The 21,956-nt window shown below is 43.9% G+C and overlaps 1 protein-coding gene across 1 annotated transcript in view; it reads left to right on the top strand.

Annotated features, from left to right (window-relative positions):
* Positions 1–21,956, top strand: part of ARHGAP31 (Rho GTPase activating protein 31) — a 529,489-nt gene that overhangs the window by 249,059 nt on the left and 258,474 nt on the right. The window contains exon 3 of the mRNA XM_086935536.1: positions 1,682–1,826. Coding sequence (XP_086791662.1) covers positions 1,682–1,826 — 145 coding nt within the window. The remainder of the gene's footprint in view (positions 1–1,681; positions 1,827–21,956) is intronic.

Genomic DNA, 21,956 nt, shown 5'->3' with positions numbered 1-21,956 from the left:
CAGACCTAATAAAAACTTTCACCACCCCTGAATTCCACCCATCCCTGAGCCCTAAAATCCCCTAATCACCTCTAAATATTATCCATCCCTCAACCCAAAATCCCCTACCTAGTCCTGAACTCCACCCATGTTTAATATAATTTTGAATTTTTTCTTTTAAATTATCTTTTCTTTAACATGTTTCCTTGAGTTTTTGATTAAATATGTATTTCCTTGAAATTGTCTTTCTTTAAAATAGGTTTTCCATGATTCGTGTTCCTCCAATGTGATTTCTCAATTTTAATGTTTCCATTAATTCACATACACCAGGTTAAAGATAGCATTGAGACTAAACTCTCAACCCGTTACACCCAGCCTTCTTAGCACAGTCCTCTTCAAATGGTAGGCACACTCTCTTGATCAGAACCAAGTGTAGGCTTGGAAGTTAGTTCATAAATGTGCATGAAGTACACTGGGTCTGCTTTTCTCCTCTTTCCTGCCCATTGCCTCCAGTTTGAAGCTTAGTCCAGACACATGCCTTCAGCAAGGCTAATAAGAGCTGAGAGTAAATCTGGGCTTTCCAGAAAAAGGGTGTTAAGAGTTGTGTAAGGTAACAGCTACAAATCTATACTTTGTTAGGCCACCACAGTGGAATTAGTCATTCAGTATTCCTTGTCCCAATCTCACAAAAAAGTGGCTCACATTTGTCTATTTCAGGTAAAATGACCATACATTTGTAATTTTCCTGAAAATTGCCTATACGAAATCTGAAGTCCATTTAAATAGTAAAGTGCCATTTTATGCCAGTGTGACACTTTGAGATGCACAGCTGTCAACATTTCAGCTTACAATCTCACTGCTATGGTAAAACGGTAGGAATCGTTTTCCCCGCAGATTAATATTCCGATAGGTCTCAGTGAAAGATCTGTGCTGTGACCAGGAGCGTAGCTTGGTCAGTAAGATTGGTGAGGTGTGAGCTTTAAACTTCCCAACAATCACGCTGGCATATCTTGGCAAATTACATGATTTGATAAGCGTGGCATGAGGGGCTTATGGAGCAGTGGAAAGGGAGAGTAGTGCGGATGTTGGTTACTTAAAAGACAATATGTTGTGGAGTAACCAACAGTTTTAAGAACTTCGAAACAAAGAGGAGAGTGTGTGTGTGTGTGTGTGTGTAATTTTTTGTCAGTGTGCGCATGCAAAATTCCTACGTGAAATCAGAAAGCCACCTCTCCATACCTGACTGAAAGCACCTGTACGCAATTATTTACTAAAAAAAAACATATATTAGGGGGGTGTAAAACATATATTAGGGGGGGTGTAACACCCCAAACACCCTCCTGAAGCTATGCCCCTGGCTGTGACAGGATCAGGACAAACCTTTTTTTTTCTTTTTGTTTTTAAAGTCTTTTTAATAAACATAAACAGGCTTCAGTTCAATACCCATATACAAGTGGCATTTAAGGGGATCAGGATAAACTTACACAAATGGACCAGTCCAGAGGGGACAATAGCATAAAATGGCTGTAACTTGTGGCTGTTATCTGTTTGGTTGACCTTAGTCTGGAGGAGAGATCAAAAATCCGGATCTCCAAACAAGAAAAAAGTGGAATACATGCCAAAGTAGAGGGATTATCGAACAGGTTGGTAGCAACGTGAGGTTGAATACAATTTTAAGAGATCGACATTTGTGTTGTTTCAGGCAGGAGTTTGGTTCCGACCAGTGTCCAGACCTGACGAAGGAGGTCTACCTCCAGGATATCCACTGCGTGGGATCCCTCTGCAAGCTGTACTTCCGGGAGCTCCCGAACCCTCTGCTCACGTACGAGCTCTACCAGAAATTCACGGTAAGCCTTCCCCTTCCGACTACAAGCTCCATAGATCCTTGTGTAGAATGAACTGTAAAATGGCTTCTCTGTTTTTATATATGTGTCTGGGACAAGCTGCCCTTGTTACTCAAGTGAGAAAAATATTCATCATTTTATATTCTCTTCTCTACTGTAGTTGCAGATTATGCCCTCATCTGTGGGTCTTCAGCTATTTCTATTGTGTTCCTGGATAATGTTGGCTTTTCCTGATTATTTCTCATCTTTTTTTACATTGCAAGACAACATCCATAGCCTCCACCATTTTGTTTGCTGCATAAATATTAAGTTCATTTGAAATCCACGTTATCTTTTTATTTCTATGAATGCTTTTTTACCTTCACCTCTCCCCTAGTGTTTCATTTTCTGTACCAGCTTTACAGCTTGAGTATTACAGGAAGGGGCTTTGGCTCCACCCACAAACCGGTGGTCAGGAGTACTTTTTGGTAGGACTGTAGTTGCATACACCCGCCACAAAGATGTGCCTATTTTGTTTATTTTTCCAGTTGCATGAGCCAGCAGCAGTTTGGCTGCCTAGAGAAGGCTCATGAACAGCATAATGTATCCCACTTACAATGGGAAGGAGCTAGAGAACTATCAGAGGCACTATGGCATTCTTGAATTATCTGAGATAAGTAGATAATTTACAATGTTTGTTTTCTCTGAAAGCAGCACAGATCCCCTTCCCTTCCCATCATTATCTTTAGACTTCAGAGTGCAGTTGTGTGTTTGAGAGCGGTATGGGATGCCCAGAGCTACAGCAATCTGCATGCATTTTTAGGTCTGCCTTGACAGAGCGATTGTCGTATGACCTTATGTGATCAACAAAACAGAGCTTTCAGAGAACCATTGAGAGAAGGGCTTAGGCTTCACACATGCATTGGTTTCCCTGAGCAGAGGATTTAATTGGGACGAAGTTGCCATAAAAAAGAATGTTGCTATTGTACTTTTTAGCTTGTGGAAAACCTAAACCTGATACACAATACAACAGGACTGAGTTTGTTATGGTGGAAAGCCAATGATCATGCCTATAGACCTGATTATTAAGAAATGTTATGAATAAGGCAGTAGGCCTGATATATTTATTGTGAAAAGCATTTGTTAGGGTCAATTGGCATTTAACAGTGGGCTGTTATTTTTCTGTATTAAAGCCTACAGATAGGTATTTTGATCCATGCAATTTCACAGATTATCGTAGGCAAGGGTTTTGGTGCTGGTTACCCCCTCTGACAAATGGTGGGTATAGTAGATCTGCACTAGGAGATATAATATTTTGCTTTGTCAGCTGCAACTGTATGCACATTTGTGATGTTATGACTGTATGCCCGCTGGTTAAATTGTGCAAAAACTTACGCTCAGTACAGTAGATCTGAATTGGTTATTGTGACAAGCCAAACACTTATAAATCTGATTGATGTGCAGGGAAAGGTTATGCCAGATGCCATAGATCTGGTCTGTTTAATATAAAAATTTGTGACAAAGACAGCACGCCTGGTTTTGCCTGTGTAGCACATCTGTTAAAGCCAATAAGCCTCTTATATTGGGTTGCAATAATAATATGTTGCAGGCTGTAGACAGGTATTTGTTTACGTGCAACCTCACAGATAAACATAGTAGGCAAGATATTTTGTATTGATCACCCACTCTGACAAACTCTAGGAGTCGAAGATTTTCAGTGTGATTGTTTTTTGCTAGGTCCTATTGAGCGGGGTTGTATATTGTTTTGTTAACTGCAATTTTGTACATTTCTGTAATTTTGTAACTGTATGCATGATGGTTGCCAGTTTATGTGCACTTCGGTAGGTATTTGCTGATTATACCGTCAAGCCAGTTTATAATGAAACTTTATGATAAAGCAAGTAGACCTCACTCACTGATTGCAAAAAGAATATGTTAAAGCCAATAGAAATCTAAGGATTGATTGTTATTAAACTGTGTAAAAGCCTGTAGGCAGATATTTTGTGGGGATTTACAAAATTCACATACTTTGCTTTCGGATAATTATGTAAAATTTGGGAAAACTTAGGCAAAATGCAATAATCTAATTTAGCACTATATTTAGGTGTGAAATGCCATTTTAGATGCAAGGACGCATTTTTAGCAACAAAAAAAAAAGCATGAAAAAGCAAGTGGTATGAAAAACAACTGCTCATGTTCCGGTTGTTTGCATTTAATTTCACTCCTGCCCTATAATTTTGCTCCGAATGGCACCATAATTATGGGTTGTGGCTCAATGGCTTAATTTTCTGAATTAAACATAACAAACGTAATTCAAAATTCTCGAAGTTATGTGAATCACACTGACCTGATTTAAATTTCGTCTTTGCCTAGTGTTTTTCTTTTAATACAGAATCTCACATATTGCTCTATTAGGCAAGGATTTAAGTGACCCACCCAAACAAACCATGGGTATAGAAGTTTGTATTTTAGTAATACATTTGGATTATATAGGTTTTTGATTTTATGGTGTTTTGACAACTGTGATTTTGTACATATTTGTATGTTTACTATTGTATACCTGGTGGTTCATTCGTGGGAACACTTAGTAGGTCTGAGTTGGTCATGATGACAAGCCAACAATAATGAATTTAGACCTGATTGTTTGTAATGAAAAGATTTGATAAAAGCAGTAAGTCTGACATATAGGGATTTCAGGGTGGAATGTTATAACTTTGTACAAAAGCCTACGGATGGCTATTTTGTTAGCTAAAATCTCACAGATTATCTTGGAAGAAGAGAGATTTTGGTGCTGTTTGCAGCCGCTTACAACTTTAAGGGTCGAAGATTTCCACTGTAATATTTATTTATTGTTGAAATGTCTCTGGAAGACCTGCCTGGCTTAGCTGTCTACCAATATCTTGTAATAAAAAATGAAAAAACACAATACAAAAATCCATATATGTAAATATCTTTACATATAGAGCTATAGAGGACCTTAGTGTCAGCCTTCTTCTGTCTGTGGTCTGTCCGAGTGTCATTTACACTCTGCTTCCAGCCGTGACTGTTCACTTCCTGGGTGGGGCAATGGTTTAGTCAACATCAGTTATTGACTGTCTTTCCCTGTGAATGACTGTACTTTCTGACCACTCATGTACATCTATCAGAAGATGGATGCATTTCGGTGTCAAGACTGACTGGCCAGGTGTTTAGCTTTTAGTTAATTCCTTTTATAGTTACCTTTTCTTTTCTTCTCGTCTTTTTATTTAAATATTTCTTAAGAGGATACTGCAGCCTGCTAGGCAGTGATAATGGGTCGCTTTTTTGCTTGCTGCGTATTTCATCGGCAGAGTGCCATATTCCACATGACCAGTTCCTTTAAACTAGGGACCATTATGGAATGCTGTTGCCCATAGTCTATTATTGTTTTACCATTCCATGATGGCCAACACATTGGTTCTAAAAGTGGTGGCTATGCTAGACCTTTAAAAAACGATAGGCTATGTACAATACCTTTGCAAGATGGAAAACCTGTTTTGTATATTTAGTTTCGTTATTGCAAGCATATGCCTGCCGTGTTTAGAAAGCAGCATGTTTTCTTTTTTTTCTACTTATATTCTTTTAATTTATCTTACATATCTTGTTGAGTGCATGTGTTCTATTACAGTTGTAACAGAGGGTGAATGCAATAATGAGTCAGTGGATGGTTGAATGAATGAATGAGTTCAAAGATGAGTGAAAGAGTGCATGTATGAGGAATTATCAACTGTCTAAACCAATCAGTAACACAAAAGTCACTTTCATTCATAAGCCAGCCCTATCGGCTTTGCCGGTGCTTGTTTCCCAAGATTTCAAAGATTCTGTCACATAACTTTCTGCTTTAATTCTCTTTCTCTTCTCCCAATATTTATTGCTGTCTTAATGCTCACCGTTATCCTTTCTCTTTATTCCTCTCTCTTTCCCTCTGACATGCTCTCTGGTGCTTATCTACCTTCTTGTTCCCTCTAGTTCAGTTTTGAACATGGCCGTTAAATCTCCTTTAATCCTTGGGAAGTGGCGGACATATCCAAACCTCTGCCTCACTCCGGAGACTTCCAATGCCCTTGTGAATAAGGGACAAGACCCCCCTCTGCCAGCCACAAGAGCATTTGGCAAGGCACTTACTGTACTAAGATTTAGATTAGAAAGGACTTACTATCCTCTAGTTTTATTAGTAGTTACAATAATATTATTAGCGGTAGTTGTAATATCTGTAGAAATATTAATAATACCAAAAGATATATTAGTATGACTCCTACTACTACTAATAATAATATATTCACTCTCTTGTTGCTGCTACTTTTACTACTTCTACCAATAGTACCAGCACTAATAGCAGCACTACTCCTAATACTAATAATTATAATTGTTCTCATTGTAACCCCTTTGCTGCGCTCATCGGCCAACGGCAATCGCGAGCACTACCTCGGTAGTGCTGCGCACGTCCGTTGGCCGACGTGGCCCCGCCCACTCTTTTAAACCGCCACGGAATTCACGCCGCGGTTAAGCGGGTAAAAATATGACAATATTGAGTTTTCAGAGAGTGCCAGCTACTACTCTTTATTTCCATTTCATAGAACTGTAACTAACCGGTATTATTTGTTCCATAGACCCTGGCATTTGATTTAGCGACCAGAGATGAAAGGATGAGTGGGTGCTGTCTGCATCCACAACCATGACCTGAAAGTTATACACAGACCTCATCAGTGAGCATTAAACTTACCGAGCTCTCTTACAAATATGTTAACTAGTTATAATAGTAGCTCTCCTCTGTGAAGCAGAATATTACTTTTGAAAATGTATTGGGTGGCTCACATGCAAGAGGAGGCAAGGGATAGGAGTAAGTTTTTTGGGGTCAAGATGTAAATACAGTTGTCTTTAACTCCTTCATACCTCATAAACTCCCAGCTCAAAACCACACAACAAGAAAGCCCGAGGGAAGGATCGTGTTCTCGAAGGCTGTAGGGCAGGACAACTACTCTCTGACAATGCTGAAGAGCTTCTTGGTGTGGTTTGCGTTTGCTTCAATGTGGTTTTCCAAGGCATCTTTTTCGCATCTTTGAGTCGTTGGTGGTATTAGTAGAGGGCTGACTTGAAGGTTGGTTTGGATGGTACGCCATCTTCTCTCGGTTTGATTGCAGCTGCGTTTCATTGTCCTGAAGTTTGACATGTACCGTCTGGCTTGTTTGGTGGATCTGCAAATCTTGGCTTCTTTGATGGGAGCTACACGGTCGGCAGCATTGGTGATCCAGGTGGTGAAGTTCTGAACTGCTTGTTCCAGGTTCGTGGCGGGGTCGGGCTGGGTGGTATTGAGGGTGTACATTCATTGGGTTTGTATCACCTCGTTCCAGCTGTGGAAGGGGGCATTGGGGGGCTATTGGTGGTGCGTGGTGATCCTGCAATGATGAAGTGGACGATGTATTGGTCGGTCCAGCTGAATTCTGTGTCATGACTGTATTTGACTGGCTGTGAAAATTGAGTTTAGTGCATGTCCTGCTCTGTATGTGGTGTCAGTGGCCAGATGGGTGAAGCCGATGTTGCCCATGCGTTCCAGGAGGTTAGCAGAGTTAGTGTCTCTGGAGTCGGCCAAGTGGTAGTTGAGATCTCCAAGGAAGATGTAAAGCCTGGATGGCTAGTGGGGTGGTGAAGTCAGTGATGGCATCGCAGAAGCTGGTGCGTTGTCCTGGTAGTCTCTAGGTGAGGGTGCCTATGATGGTCGTTTTGTCATTGGTGTGGAGATGGAAATTGAGGTGTTTCATGATAGGTGTGATGTCTTCTTAAGTGGTGGTGCAGCAGATGGTTTCTTTGTGGATGATTGTGATGCCTCCTCCATGTTTGTTGGTGTGTCATCTTGTAGCCATTGGGCATTGCGGTTGTAATGTCGGGGTAGACAAGGCATTGAGCCAGGTCTCTGTCATGAAGAGAGATCAGGCATTGAGCAGAAGGCATCGGAGTGGTTCCGGGGCGGTCGCTTTTGGCGAAGGGGGAGAGGCGCTGGTTTCCTTGAGGGCAGGAGGTCCTGAGTTGCAGGTAAAAAAAAAAGCAGTGCATGTTAATGGTGCTACTGTTGATCAAGGAGATGCGAGGCAGCAGTTGTTGCGGCATCCGGTTTTCCAGAGCCCGGAGTTCCGTGGAGGAGTATCTGTGGGTAACCGGAGGTCCAGGGTTCATGGTACTGAGCGCTGTCTAGTCAGAGACGGACGCAGTCAGGATAGCCTTTGGTATGCTTTCTGTGTGCTGGTGGCACGGCCACAGTGGCTCCTCCATTAAGTAGGTGCTGGGCAGGGGGCAGCTTGCTGGGTCACGAGAAGCGGAAGGGTGAAAGAGTGGGAAAGGAGTGAACGGCTCCTAAGTCGCAACAATTAACTAAAATGTACTGAAAGGCAGCAATAGAACTAAATTGCTAAATCAACCCAAGTCAACAGAGTGATGTAGGCTGAATCAGGGAGACCTGCCACGGGGAAGCTGGTCGAGGTCCTGCTTTACGTGGCCGTGTTGCGGCCTCCATTAAGAAGGTCCTGGGAGGGGGTGGGATGCTAGGTTTGTGGCATGCGGGATGGAGAACCGGAAGGAAAGGAGTGAACGGCTCCCAAGAGGCAAAAATAAACAAAGTGACAAAAATAAACTGAAATGCACTTAAAGGCAGCAATAGAACTAAGGTAGCAAAATCAACCCAGGCAACGGAGAAACATAGCCAGAGTCGTGGAGACCTGCTATGGGGAAGCTGGTAGGGGACCTGCTTAATGGGGTCTCACTGGGTCTCGATTAGGTAGGTCCTGGGGGGTGGAACTGGGTATCAAAAAGCGTGAGGGCAAATGGGCGGGACAGGATCAAGCGGCTCCTAACCAGCAAAAATAAACAAAGAGGCAAAAATAACCTGAAATGCACTTAATAGTGGCGATAGAACTAAAGTCACAAAATCAATTCCACGCAATGGAGAGACGTAGGCAGAGTTAGGGAGACCTGCTACAGTAAAGCTGGGCATGCCTGCTTAATGGGTTCGCGCTGTGGGAATGGACAGAAATTGGCGTTAGCATGAGCTGAAGCCATTTTGGTAGTGGCATCCATTTTTCTTAGCCTTGTGATTCTGCCGTCTTCACTGTTGCTTGCCTTTCTATTCTACTTGAGTCATCAGCTTTAGTTAACTCCTTCTATTCTAAGCTCAAGCAATGTATGAACTCAGGAAGGCCTGTGACTGCTAGAATGCAACTGTTTTAGAATGTAACTGTCAGGCTATTTCAACTGATGTAAGCAGTTCTGTCTCCCCTCCCGCTAGACTGACTAAGTGATATTTGTCTGACCATGTTAGTCGATAGCTATTCCTGTGTATGCCTGCACCTTCCATTTGAGCCTCCATGCTTACTCAGCAACAAACCCAGTATCTAAGACCCATGGATTCTGTATTCCATGTACTGCCTCCTACAGTGCCTGAGGGTGTTGTATTGATGCAGTCCCACTCATGAGGGATTAATAAACTTGTTATTTTTGAATTCCAGCTTCAGTGCCAATCTCTACTTTGTTAGTCTAAGGACCCGTGGACAGAGAAGAGTGAACCCCTGCACTGGTGGGCCCCTAAAAAGGCACATTTCCACAGCGCTGCAACCTCCATTAAGTAGGACCTGGAAGAGGGGCGGGGCGCTGGGTGACGGGAAGCGAGAGGGAAAATGAACAGGAAAGGTGCGTGCATCTCTTACTTGGCTAAAATAAACTGAGAGGCAGGGTCAGATTGGCAGGGCGGGCAATCGGCCTGTGCCTGAGGGTCCTGTGGCAGAGGCCAGCCTGTGGGCTGAATTTTTTCGCCTTAGGATCAAGGAACTCCATATACCTGGGCTAATTTTTCCTATAGAGCTGAAGATTCAGGTGAGAGATAATCTGAGCAGGCCGCATATTATTTGCAGAATGACAATAGGGCATCAGGAGGACGCGCATCATGTGGTTCACCTCCTTCCATGCCGGGGAGGGGGGGGGGGGGGGGGGCAGAAGGTGTCAGCGAGCCTTTGAGAGGTGTGTCTTTTGAGCAGTGCAATTAACAAGTCATCGGTGTGGGGATGAGGCTTTTGTCCCCCACAGCAGGTCACAACGACCAGAGGGACCAGCCTCAGGTGACTGCTGCCAGTTTTCTCTGATTAGGAGTTCCAATCAAATACTGTGCAATGGAATGAGAGAAAAAAAACAAGAATCATCAAAGTTTTAAATAACTTTGCAATTTGAAAAAAAATCTGACTAGATATGGATAAGAAGAAATCACCCTTTTCGGCATAAATGGTTGCGAATTACAATTGTGGGCCACTTTTTTTGGGTGCCCCTGCCAATTTTTCATCGCAATCCGACACCCTGCTAAGAGGTGAAAATACACTGAAATGTTCCTAAAGGCAGCAATAGAACTCATATGGCAAAATCAACCCCAGGCAATGGAGAGACGTAGGCAGAGTCAGGGAGACTTGTTCTTAAGTTTCAGCTATAGTAACATTTCAGATTTCAGTGCTTTGACAGAATGTTACTGCTGTGAGGCTGGTCTTCTTGAAGGCACCCATTGGAACTTTCCACCTATCAGAAGGGCCCGATTCCTGTGACGTCATGCGCTAAGAACCCTCCGCATCCTACGTAAAAGAGCGTCCCTGAGCAGCATGCTGCTGTGATCCGCACCAGCTCGAGGGCTCTGCTTCCTGAGCAGGCGGGGGTGCCCGCTGAAGCAGACCTCATTTGTCTTTACAAAGTGGGCTGCCGAGGGGACCCCGCTCCATTTCTTTTAAATGTAATTGAATGTACACGCTGCTGCTCAGACAGCACTGTACTGTAAATGGCATGTAATGGACAGATAATTAGAACATGATGGATGAGCAGGGCCTTAACAGGAAGGCGGTAATGGACTCCAAATGGCGCATGATCACTTAAATGTAACAACGAGGAATTTTACATCCTAAACATAGCATATGGCAGGCCACCACACTGAGAAACATGATTTTAACAAAGCGGGTGAAGGGGGTGGGGGTGGGGGGGGGGGGGGGGGGGGGAGAATTCTTCTCTGGCGCGATCTGCTTTCTGCGGTTTCCTTTCTGTTGCCCAACACCCCCCGCTGGCCTGGCCTGGCCTGAACTCTTCCCTCCGTAATGCAAGGAAATGGGATCTATCAAGTTTGCACTCATAATGATACAAAGGGCGATTAAGGCCCATTTTCCGAATGCTGTATAAATTCGGAAATCTGGTGCAAACAGAGTTTGCACCTGATTTCTCGTCCCAAGGACTTGCCGAGGCTTTGTTCTGGTGCAGAGTTACACAAAGTGATGCAAACTGGTGCAAAGTGTTGAACAGGAATTTACTTTCCATCACAGTTCCCAATTTGCTTTGGAAATGAACCCAAAGTTTAGCAAGATAGTGTTTTGTGCTACTTTGCATCCAGGGTCTGTCCAGTGGGGGGTACATGGGCGGTCCAATGCAACCCCCCATGGGTTTTGAGGCAAAGCCCTATTTACTAAATATGTAGACAGGGCTTTGTGCCAAAATCTACGCCTCCCCCATGGAGGATAAACTTTTGAGAAATGTTTTCGTTCTAACTTTGCATGTGTGCTGTAATATACAGTGGGTTTTATGCAGCCCTTGCCTACTGTTAGTGCACCATTTGACGTGCCAGGGCAAATCAGGGGAGCTCTAATGGAGTCCTGGTTCATTTGTGAAAAAAGAGGAGCCGGAGCTCTCAACAGGAGGCAGCTTGCACCTGCCCATTTTTCCTGTTAGCGCCGGCTAAAACGGAACCAACTGCTAACCTTAAAAGTTGAGAGAGGATGTGACGTAATGGTCAGAGCTGCCTACTTTGGCACTGGGGAACCAGGTTTAGCTCTCGTCATTGGCTCAACATCCTGTGACTCTGGGCAAGTCACTGATTTCCCTGTAAATTAATGTATCCTTAACTGGTGCTCATGATTAAGTACCAGTGCTGAGCACCAGAAAACACCGGCTCAAATTAAGCACATCGTTAAAATAATAATAATAATTTACATATAAAAGAAAAGGACCCCACACATCTCCTGAAACGACAGACCACATCCTCCCGACAAACCGCTGGTGGCTTCACTCATGACAGGGAGACGACTTTGAGTTGATATGATCAGGCTGTGACATGATCCGCTGATCCGACACTGCTGGTCTGCTTCATCACCTGCATCAAGGAGGGCTCCACCAGCAGGAACCCCACACCCAGTCCTCCCCTCTGTCCTTTCCTCAGGGTTGGTAATCACATTCTCAATGGTGCATCATGGCCTAAAATGCTGGCAGTTGTTCTTTTCACTTTGAGTGTTAGACCTGCATTGCTTGTACTTGCATCCGGGTTGCTTAGCAACCAAAGTAACACTTTGTGGGGAATACTTCAGATGCCCCCCACGTAGCACAGGTGTGGTCCATAAATGGCTTATCATAGTGACCCAGGAGCACTTTACACCAACCCAACACCCCAAACGATACATTAGAAACAACATTCCACAAGCATCTTGCACTGAGATGGAATGCCGTGACCAGGCCCCTGGTAATTTCCATAGGGACTGGTAATAGTCGCTAGTACACCTGTCACATTTCCAAGGCCCACTATAACTCCAAAGAACGGTTGTTTTTTACCCACAGACTGTGGCTGCTGAAACCAGCTGCAGTCTTTGTAGGAAATGGGGGAGCAGGTCAAGTGGAAGAAGTTTCCCTCTTCTACCCCTCCATTAGCCTTCTGAATTCAAATAACAAACTTACATATCCACCACTCAAATTACTTTCATAATTCACTCTACTAATTCACTGCTAATCCTTTATGGGTTCTTGATTAGCATGCTACTCACAAAAAAAGTGCTTTGATGCCTCATCAGGAGTAGAAAGCGCTATATAAATGCAAACTTTTTCCTTCTATCCCTCCACTATCCTTCTCAATCCAAGTAACTGACTACCAAATTCACCAATTAAATTACTTTCATATTTTCACTATACTAATTCACTACTAATCCTTTAAGGGTACCAGAGTAACATGCTACTCGTTGAAAAAGTGTTTCGACACTTCGTCAGGGTAGTAAGCGCTATATGCAATTACAATAAACTACAAAGTGGTGGGGGATGAGTAAATGAGGAATAAACTGTAAATTTGTCTCTGGTATTTCCAATTCTGAGGGTTATTCCTCTTTTCTGATGGGATTCTCAGGATCCCTCTCATAATACCTGTTAACTCTACCCACAATGTTCCAGTACGCAATATATCAGTAACACCACAGGTGAGGGGGAGCGGGGTCACCATATCAAAATCAAGGGACATCCCAGTGAGGCGAGCACTTAGATATTACAGTGCTCACAGGAGCACAAACTCCAACACTTCTTCACAAGCCAACCAATCCACAGAAAACGTGAAGCAAAATTCCACCCATAAACCTGGGTAGGCCTTCAGAAGCACATGAGGACTCGTTAGCACCATTACCCACTGCAGCTAACACACTCACATAACGCGCAGGGCAAATGATGAGCCAATCAACCCAGGCTGAAACATACATTCAACTTCATAACCTGCTTTTATATAAATTTTTTTTGTCAAAAAACTATTGTAAACTACAGCTGGACGGCAAATACCTGCAGTTCTATGATGCTATATTAATGGCAGAATGGGTCTGATGTATAAAGCTATTTTGCAGCAAAATCTAAGATTTACAAAATTACAGGATTAACAACTGCAAAATGGAGTTTGCTATCTACTAAACCCCTTTTGCGATTCAGTAAAGTCTTTCTAAATTGCAAAATGGGTTTACCTTCTCATTCCAAATCAGAATTTAGAAGGGGCTTAAAAGGGACGTTGCCGCCTCATTGTGATTAACAATGAGGTGTATCAATTGTTTGTGGTTGCAGCTGGGGTCGCAACCATTGATTAGTTACCGAAACCTTAAAGGAGGCGAGGATGTGGCGAAAAGGCTGGAACTGTCAATTTTCGAACAACGGGCCCGATTCATAGAATGAACTTAAGACTCAATCCTAAACGTACTAGTATTTTGGTATTCCCAGAATGCACTTACTACTTTTGGCATTCACAGAATGAATTTACTAATTTTGTTATTCACAGACGTTAGGATTTTGTCTTAAGTCTGTCTTAAGTTTGTCTTAAGACAAAGTTAAGACAAAATCCTAACTTCTGTGAATACCAAAAGTAGTGAATTCATTCTGTGAATGCCTAAAGTAGTAAGTGCATTCTGGGAATACCAAAATACTGGTACGTTTAGGATTGAGTCTTAAGTTCATTCTGTGAATACCAAAATACTAGTACGTTTAGGATTGAGTCTTAAGTTCATTCTGTGAATCAGGCCCTATGTTACCAGCTTTGAGTCTCATCGTTGGTTCAACATTCTGTGATTCTGGGCAAATCGCTTAATCTACCCATGCCTACCAAAAATTAATGTGTCCTTATGTAATGTAACTCGTGCTCACGTAAAGCGCTTCAATTCCTTCGGGTTGAGTTGCTTTATATAAAAACTGCAAAAAAAACTATTGGGACACAGTCTCCATTGGACAGTTCTCCCTTTGGGAATCCTGGCGAGTGGCTTTGTGAGGAGCAGGCAATAGTCTAAAGGACTACTGCCTGTTTCCCCTGACTTGTTGCCAAACAGGACACATGTCGTTTAGAAGCACCACTGGTTCCTTTAGGAAAACAGAAGTTTCCCATTTGGGAATTCAAACGTAAGGATAGTCTGCTGCTTCTTGCAGGTCCCCATCCCTCTGTTTGCAGTAATCACAAATAGCGGCATGCCTCATTAGCGTTCAGTATGCAGTGGAGTAGCTAGACCGACTGCCACTGGGGGCGGCCCCTAAGTTTGTCACCCTACTGCCCCCCCCCAGGGCGGCCCGTAAGTTTGTCACTCTACTGCCACCTGGGCTGGCCCCTAAGTTTGTCACTCTACTGCCACCTGGGCTGGCCCCTAAGTTTTGCCACCTGGGCTGGCCCCTATGTTTGTCACTCTACTGCCACCTGGGCTGGCCCCTAAGTTTTGCCACCTGGGCTGGCCCCTATGTTTGTCACTCTACTGCCACCTGGGCTGGCCCCTAAGTTTTCCACCCACCTGGTTCAGGTAAGAGTACAGGTGAGGTGACGGACGACTTGTTCCGGGTGGGGGCCGGGATTGGCCGATGGACGACTTGTTCTCGGGGTGGTGGCGGTAATGGTGGTAGTCGACGGACTCAACTTGCTCCCCTCTGCCGCCCCCAAAAAGAGTGCCATCCGGGGCGGACAGGCCCCTCTCCCCCCCTGGTACGCCACTGTCAATATGCAGGTCATTCCGCATCCACCCTGGTGGTCTGGAGATTTTGTGAATACACTTACTAATACATAGGTCATATTACAGACTGTTTTCCCAAAAAGTGGGTGCACTATTAGCAGCCATTCTGTTCGTACATCTGGGCCACAGTGAGCCAAATGTATATGCCCCACATGCTATTTAAAGATTTCTAAAATAGCATAACATTTTCAAAATACATTTATACAATCCAAGTTGTAACCTTCATAAATGTGTCCTTCAAATAATACTTTTTATGCCTTAGCTTTTACTTATCATGTTCTAAAACCTTTATAACATAATTGTGAATCCACTGGAAAATGAATTCATCTTTGAAGGGCCTTGATCTTTTTAGGTCTCGGCCTGACGTCAGCAGCGCATGCGCTGCTCTCGTCTTACGAGACTTCTTGGAATTGATACGATTCCAGAAGCCTCGTCCCAGCTCTGCCGTCAGCTTTCATTCGTGTGTGTCGTTTGGCGTCACAAAGTATGCCTAAAGCAGTGCAATGATTGCACTGAAGGCATGCCAATCATTCCTTGTTGCCACCCTGCCTCCTTTTAGGCACGCCCACTGGGATTGGAGCATTTATGTGCAGATTTACACTCTTTCCTTTAAAGGACTTGCACCACTTTTTTTTCTAATTTGTAGCGTCTTCCACACGCTTGAAATGGCAGCTGATAGCCTCTCCTGCTTCAGCCCCCCACCCTTGCAAAATGTGGAATTCTGCTGCATCATCAATGCACCTTCAATCTGGTGTTTAGCTGTTTAAAGCAATTTATTCATGCATTCATTTGCGAATTATGATGAGGTGGCGAGTATATTTCGTATGAGGCGGGGTTGGACTACAGAGGTATGTTTGAATGGTCAGAGCCTTTAGAGCCAGAGAACCAGGTCAGCAGAGCTGCTCTAGAGTCAGAGAAACCAGGTCAGCAGAGCTGCTTTAGAGGGAGAGAACAAGGTCAGAAGAGCTGCTTTAGAGCCGGAGAACCAGGTCAGCAGAGCTGCTTTAGAGGGAGAGAACCAGGTCAGCAGAGCTGCTCTAGAGGCAGAGAACGAGGTCAGCAGAGCTGCTCTAGAGGCAGAGAACCAGGTCAGCAGAGCTGCTTTAGAGGGAGAGAACAAGGTCAGCAGAGCTGCTTTAGAGCCGGAGAACCAGGTCAGCAGAGCTGCTTTAGAGGGAGAGAACCAGGTCAGCAGAGCTGCTCTAGAGCCAGAGAACAAGGTCAGCAGAGCTGCTCTAAAGCCAGAGAACAAGGTCAGTAGAGATGCTGTAGAGCCAGAGAAACCCGGTCAGTAGAGCTGCTTTAGAGCCAGAGAACCAGGTCAGCAGAGCTGCTTTAGAGCCGGAGAACCAGGTCAGCAGAGCTGCTGTAGCTGGCACTGACTAACTAACACTGACTGACTGTCTGACACTGACTGACTGATACTGACTGACTGACACTGACTGACACTGACTGACTGACACTGATTGACTAACACTGACTGACACTGATTGACTGACGCTGACTGGCGCTGACTGACTGACACTGACTGACTGACTGACACTGACTGACTGACACTGACTGACAATGACTGACTGACTGACACTGACTGACTGACACTGACTGGCTGACCCTGACACTGACAGACACTGACTGATTGACACATATTCTGACTGACACTGACTGACTGACAGACACTGACTGACACTGACTGACTGACACTGACTGACTTACACTGACTGACTGACACTGACTGACTGACACTTACTGACTAACATTAGGTCTCACCTTTAATTAAGTTAAAGCCATTTGCTTTGCTATACAAAACCATTAGCAAAGCAAATGGCTTTAACTTAATCAAAGGCGAGACCTATTGCATTTTCAAGGCTTGTTTATGTGACATTGGAGTGGGTCTTCTCTCGTCCTCTATCCACCAGGTCACGTTCAACGCATCAGGAGCATCTGGCGGTCCACTCTTCTGAAGCTGTTTGGCTGCGGTGATGATTCTCATCTTACAAATAGCTTCTTGCTGCAAGGGAATGTGTTTTTCCAAGAAAGTGTATTTTGAGCGTCTCAGCAGAAAAGTGTTATTTTTAAGCTGCAGAACAATGCTTTGAGAGCTGTGACCCGCCCCTATCCTCCCATGCCTTTTGTTCTCTCAGTGGTGTGCAGAATATGATGGCATGGGTTTCTCCAGTCGGAGAGGGGTGCAGTTGAGCAGGCTCACACTGGCCTGTAGGGCAATCGGGAAGTGCCCGACGGGCTGCTATGACAGGCAGGGACATCTGAATTTTGGGGACTCCGGGCCAAAACTAATTTGTGGCCCCCTGCTCGGATAAACTTTCAATTTATTAGCCATTTTCAGCTCATTCATGCCCTTCGCAACTATGATCTGATCATTCACAACCATTTTCCATAGCCCCCAAACCTTTAGGGGAACACCTTCATTCAGGGGCCTCAATTCAGTGCAACACCTTTGAATATTATACCTGGGAGCCCCTTTTCATATTGTGCAGGGAGCAACATCTTTTTGTGTTATGCCACTGTCTGGAACTGTCCTGAAAGCTTAATGATTTGACCCCTAAAAAGGCGGTGACCCTGGGCAAGAGCCCCTTTACCCATGCCTTAAAATGTCTCTGCTGATTGGTCAGTGTGTGGGTCTTGTTTTTGGCTGTTTGTGGGTCTGTTTACTGGTCTGCAGGCCAGTTTTTAGCATTGATTTACCAGATATTCTTTGATATTAACACAAATATTGCCTGCAGCAAGCTCAAATCCATGCAGTCTTTCCTACTTTGCAAACCACTTATATAGCTTGTCTTTACAAGTTCAAGCTTTCTATTGGTCATTTACAAGTAATGATTGTTTATCTGTAATCGTAAATATCTGTCCTGACCTTCACTTACCTTCACTTGCACCGCCTCACGTTGTTCATAATCACATGTGTCACTGTGCCGTCCACTCACCTATGCACTGCCAGTACACATCTGTTTGTTTTGGTCACTGCAATTTAGTTGTATTTATGTGCTTCTATATGTAAATAATAACCTTTGTATTATCCTTTGGTCTCCCTTGCCCCTTTTTCCCTGTGCTTTGTGATTTTTTCTTTGTTGAACCGCCCTTCAACGTGATATTCCTGTTGAGACATTGTTTTTGTTACAATTACTACCCGGTCTCAACTGTGTTAACGGGTTACTTCTGTTTGTTTGTTTGTTCTAGATACAAATACATGTCAAGATTCTTTTCCATGTTTCCTACGTGCGTAACAGGGGCTGAAGAAAACATATTTTGCCCCAGAACGTATTACAAAAAGGTGGTTGTACTGGGGCAAAAATGTGAAAATGTATTGTGGAGTTTTTTATGTTTTCTTATAAATCCGTTTACTTGTATCCCTGACATATTAATGAAGAAATCCAAGTCCAACCCAGGCCTTTTTTTTTTTACAATAAAATCACTGAAAAAAGAGTGATTGTGGTTAATAAAAACATGAGGAAAGTCAGGTTGTATCCAATATATTCCCATATTTCACTGTTAAAAAGCAGAGAGCGTGTATTGCACAACCTCTCAGAATGTACAAGCAGCATGAATCACGTGGAATCAGTTTGGGCTACGTGTTCTCTGGTGCAAATAACGTTTGCTTCATTTCCTATAACAGAAGCAGCAGAAATGGTACAGAAGAGTCTGTTCTGCTTTGCTTGCAAATTTTGCGTTACACGGCCATCAATGTGATACGTGCAGAAATAGGCATACGTGATTGTTGCTCCCCCTTTAGGGCTATTGCCTCTTTGAAGCTGCACTTGCTGGGGTGGTGTCCTGCCAAGTATCACGCATCAAGTGTTAGACTAACGCATTTGAGTGTGGTGCTCCGCATCACCGCACTGAAATGATTTGTCACGCATTTGCTTAGTGTCTAGGCCTCATGAAGCACTACCTAAAACTGTAATATTACGGTGTGGCAGCTCAGCTGGCAGCACAACCCCCATGCCTTGCGCACGCTGCTCTTGCCGGTTTGGTGCTTGCAGCTGAGCAAAGGCTGCTGCTGGCATGCAGCTCACTGCTACATTGTATCTGATTATTTCAGGTGGCGCCGCTCGTAGACAGCCATACTTCATTGTCAGGCCCAATAGATACTACCGTCACAGCGGGGGCGGGACCGGTTAAGTTAATTTACCTTAAAACGTCTTGCGTGTTGGTGGGAGACGATGTCACGTCCTGCTGCTGAAAGCGGGGAGTTTGTTATGGGAGAATCAGAAAGCAGTGGCGCTTTAATCAAGGCGCTCGCAACGCTGCCTCCGTCTACTTCTCGCATGGGCCGGGTCTGCCGTGTGAAAGTCAAAAGTCTAATGTGACCTGTCCCGCTCCTAATTTAGTTACAGCCGAACCTCACATCACTGAGTAGTGATCAGGCAGTGCAGCGGCCGCACAGGAACACAACGCAAAGAAATAAAGGTAACGGTGTCTTATAGTTATGTGGATTATTAATTGTAAACTGTGCCCCTAATTTAAAGATTGTCAGTTGTGGAAGCCATAACTGTTGCCTTTGTGGGTGCTGCTCCATTGTGGGGGTCAGCGGGCATAGTCTGAGGGTGTTTAGGATGTCAATAGGATGGCTCTGCACATAAATACATACTGCTGGTTCAACTTTCGGGTGAGGTTCTCTGAAGCAATAGCCAGCGTGAGGGTCTTGGGGATGCCAGAAATATGCAGAGGCGTTATGGCCTGTCCAACGACCGACTATTTCTTCTTTGACGGGTTGTTCGTGGTGTCCTGCATGAGAGAGAGTTAGGAGGAACACTCACTGGACAGCAGTAGACTCACTGAGGACAGCCTCGGACTAAGGAAGCCGGCGCTGCGGTGGGTCATGTTGTACACCAGTGTGGCTGCTGTTCAATATGACTATAGTATGGTGGAGTAGAGGAGAGTGGAGTGTCATAGAGTGGGTTGACATAGAGTGGAGTGGTGTGGGGTATCATGGAGTGGAGAGCTGTGGAGTACCATAGAGTGGAGTATTGTAGAGTAGAGTGTTGTGGAGTAGAATAGTCGTCGTGATTGAGAGTGGAGTAGAGAGGTGTAGAGTGGCGTACACAGGTGGGGCATAAAGTTGAGGGGCATAAAGTGGAGTAGTTTTTTTAGAGTGGAGTGGCAAAGAGTGGTGTAGATTGGAAGTGAGTAGTGTGTCTTAGAGTGGAGTGAAGTAAAATGGTGTAGAGTGTCGTACAGTGGAGTGGCATTGAGAGGAGTAGAGTGTCGTAGAGTGGACTGGCATAGAGTGGAGGGTTGTAGAATGCCATGGAGTGCCATAGAGTGGAGTAGTGTGGAGTGGAGGGGCATAGATTGGAATAGAGGGGCATAGAGTGGTGTGTACATGGTGTGGTAGCACACTGCCATTACAGATTACACATTTTTAATTGAAATGGCCATTATATTTGCACAGACATACATTTTTACTGATAAAGCTATACAGCATACAAACAATAAAGTGTAGAAGTGGCATCTCCTAGTGTACTGATTTATTTTGATCCAATTAAAATTATTGTTTCCAGCACACTTCAGAATTACAAAATAATGTGCTTCATTTGTGCTTTCCGGATTCTTATTTTTTTCTGAAAATATTTGCACAGTTCAATTACAGACATTTACATTTTGGTGTGTGCTAGTACAACGTCTTTCCTTTCACACCCCCAGCTTGTCAGAGAAATTCTCTCACTTTGAAGTCAGAGAAAGAAAAGTAAAGCCCAAACTCCCTCAGAAAATAGAGACTGATATTTGACCTCTCTTTTTGAATGTGCAGTTAATGTGAAAAGATTAGAACAAAATTTAAAGGCCTGTTTACAGAAAGCGAGCACTTGTGGAAGAGTACAGTAAACAGGCTATGCTCCACCGGAGAGGCAAATACATGCTGGGTAGCTTAATATAAATAAAGTCAGGAAATAGAAAACAAGCAAATGTGAGTTACAAACCACAAAGCCAATGGTAAGCAATGGGTGGAATGCATTCTTAGGTCGGATTTCAGAATGTCACCAAGAAGTCTTTGGGTATGCTTTGACCGAAAAAGCTCCACACATCTCCTTCCTGTTTACAGGCATGTTTGACCTCATCCAATCAACCATTATAAGCATTTTAGAGCAAGAGACTTAAATCCAGTTTGGAGAGAGGAAATGGTTGAAATATTTTTTATTTAGCAAAATCTACCCCTGGGACTCCACAGCAAACCAGGGATCCTTTACAGCAAGTGAGTGCAAATTTTAGGAACCAATTCAGGATTATAACTTTTCACACTGCTCCTTTCAGTGATGTTGGCCTAGACCCAGCCCCCTCACCAACTCCCCACCCAGCGCCTTGAAACCCTCACGGGTGAGTAGTCGCACTTTATAAGATTACTGACTGATTAATTGATCCATGTCATGAGAAATACAGGTCAACAAAAAACATCTTTCACGACTAGAGCTGCAAAGAAGAACAAAAGCTAAAGACACACTTGTTCTGCTCTCTGAATCAGTCGTGCACAACAGCAGACCGAAATAGATGCGCTTCTCGTTAGAAAAAGCAGAGAAATGTGGTTATTCTGCTTGCAAGCGGAGAAGGATACCTGGTGGTGTTTGGGATGCAGATTGGATTTGTCACCACTAGGATACCTTTCCTGGCGAGAGAGCACACTGCAAGAAACAACAAGATAGTAACTACAGGATCAAGGCAGTTCCCCGTTGCATGGAGAGTGATGGACCCTGCTCAAATATCATATAGAATGTGCTTTCTGAGAAAAATAAACATTGGGGTAGACTGGAACTCTTAAATTAACCATAACCACCGGCAATTATTTCGATAGCTTTCCATTGTGTCATTTGTTTGCTCACTATGCTATTAGACAAAGGGTGAACTA

The sequence above is a fragment of the Lissotriton vulgaris genome, chromosome 8 (genome assembly GCF_964263255.1).
Source record: "Lissotriton vulgaris chromosome 8, aLisVul1.2, whole genome shotgun sequence".
Taxonomy (NCBI): Eukaryota; Metazoa; Chordata; class Amphibia; order Caudata; family Salamandridae; genus Lissotriton; species Lissotriton vulgaris.
The sequence above is the reverse complement of the archived record's forward strand: the minus strand, read 5'-3'. Positions and strand labels throughout refer to the sequence as shown.